Raw genomic sequence first — 2,030 nt, 5'->3', positions numbered from 1 at the left:
CTCGAACCCCTGGGCTCAGGCAATCCTCTCACCTCGGCCTCCCAAAGTGCTGGGATTACAGGCTTGAGTCACCGCACCCAGCCAAAAGCGAATATTTTATTTGTTAATTTTTTGTAGAGACGGACTCTCCCTACATCGCCTAGGCTGGTATTGAACTCCTGGCCTCAAGGAATCCTTCCTCCTCAGCCTTCCAGAGTTCTGGGAATCACAAGTGTGAGCCACAGCGCCTGTCCTAAATATTTTTAAAACACTAACACTGAGTCAGGTTCTGTGCAAGCAGTGCTTGGGCCCCGAACCACTCTGCAATGGGGTCTCTCTCTCTTTTTTTTAGATGAGGGAACAAAGGCTTAGAGAGACTATGGCCATGCATTGCCAAGGGCATGCTGCCATCGAACCTTCTAGCCAGGAGGGTCTACGGGGAACAGTCTCCCACTGGCACCTCTCCCTCCAGCCCCCCAGCAGAGTGCCAGCCTCCATCTGCACCTCATGCACACATCGGAACAGCTCCCAGTGGAAGGCAGTAAGGTGATTGGCGACATCCTCTGGCTCCACCCGGTGGATCTCTGTATCTCCAGGGGAGACCTGGATCTCTTCAGGGAGGGGCACCTGGTGGCAGGAAGAGGCATAGATGCTGAGCTCCAGAGGCAGGGTGAAGGACTGCTCACAGACCTCCCAATCCCTGGGTCCTGGCCAAGGCCTCATGAAGGAGTTCTTACCAGGGCCTCATAGCTGTCCCGTGTACAGGCAAACAGGTGGCTGTTGATGCCCAGTGTGGTGAAAACACAGTCCTCAGTTGGCTGGAGAAGAACTTTCTCTGTAGGAGAACGAGCTGCTGAGCCTCTACCTGACACCTGTACCCTCACAGCCCGGCACTGTCCCCATCCCGTCCAGAAATTCCTAATCCCACACTGCCACATTCTAGACTAATATTATCACCATTTTATGCCTTATTTATTTATTTATTTATTTGAGTTGGAGTCTCACTCTGTTGCCCAGACTGGACTGCAGTGGCCACTCCCAGCCACCGCAGCCTCGACCCGCTGGGCTCCAGCGATCCTTCCGCCTCAGCCTTCCGAGTAGCCGGAATTACAGGCACGTGCTACCACGCCCGGCTGATTTTTTGATTTATTGTAGAGATGAGGTCTCGCTGCCCAGGGTGGTTCGAACCCACGGGCTCAGGCAATCCACTCACCTCAGCCTCCCAAAGGCACGGGATTACAGGCTTATGCCATATTTATCTGAAATATGTCACATAATGATTGCGTTTGCATTTATTACTTTTTTTTTTTAACTCCGAACGTTCTTTCATAGCCCTTCTCTTACTCAATTGTCCTTGTGACATTGGAAAGGCAGGAATTTTTTTCCCACCTTAGAAGGAAATAAGGCTGCAGCTCCATTGCTGGCTTTCTGCCTTCACACAGGGATTAGAGACCCACCCTGTGTCTTTAGCCTGAAAAATGTAGCATCCTTAGGTGCACAGGGAAGTTAAAGGACCAGAACACAGTCCCCAGGTGAGGGAGAGGCAGCCCCCAGATCAGAACCCGAGAGTCCTGAACTAGGGTCCCCCCCAATTTTAATGTGCATAGGAATCCCCAAGGGTCTTGCTCCAATGCAGATTTTCACCCAGTAGGTCTGGGGTGGGACCTCAAATGCTTTTTCTGTTTTGAGTTGGGGTCTCACTCTGTTGCTGAGGCTGGAGTGCAGTGGCACAATCATGGCTCATTGCAGCCTCAACCTCCTGTGCTCAGGTGATCCTCGGGTCTCAGTCCCTCAAGTAGCTGCAACTTCAGGCACCACGCCCAGCTAATTTTTTTGTTTTTTGTAGAGATGAGGTCTCACTAGGTTGCCCAGGCTGGTGTTGAACTCCTGGGCTCAAGCAATCCTCTCCCTTCAGCCTCTCAAAGTGCTGAAATTATAGGCGTGAACCACTGCACCAGCCCAGATGCTACATTTTATTTTATTTTATTTTATTTTTTGAGTGGGAGTCTCACTCTGTCGCCCAGACTGGAGTGTAGTGGCCGCTCCCAGCC

At 51.6% G+C, this 2,030-nt stretch overlaps 1 protein-coding gene across 1 annotated transcript in view; it reads right to left on the bottom strand.

The window, feature by feature from the left end:
* RAPGEFL1 (Rap guanine nucleotide exchange factor like 1) overlaps window positions 1-2,030 on the bottom strand; it is an 18,241-nt gene that overhangs the window by 4,052 nt on the left and 12,159 nt on the right. The window contains exons 8-9 of the mRNA XM_021718452.1: window positions 717-814; window positions 388-606 (exon numbers count right to left, since the gene is read on the bottom strand). Coding sequence (XP_021574127.1) covers window positions 388-606; window positions 717-814 — 317 coding nt within the window. The remainder of the gene's footprint in view (window positions 1-387; window positions 607-716; window positions 815-2,030) is intronic.

This window comes from Carlito syrichta, unplaced genomic scaffold, assembly GCF_000164805.1.
Source record: "Carlito syrichta isolate Samal-C Ts95f unplaced genomic scaffold, Tarsius_syrichta-2.0.1 Scaffold111596, whole genome shotgun sequence".
Classification (NCBI taxonomy): Eukaryota; Metazoa; Chordata; class Mammalia; order Primates; family Tarsiidae; genus Carlito; species Carlito syrichta.
Note: the sequence above shows the minus strand (reverse complement) of the source record. Positions and strands in the feature narration are given on the sequence as shown.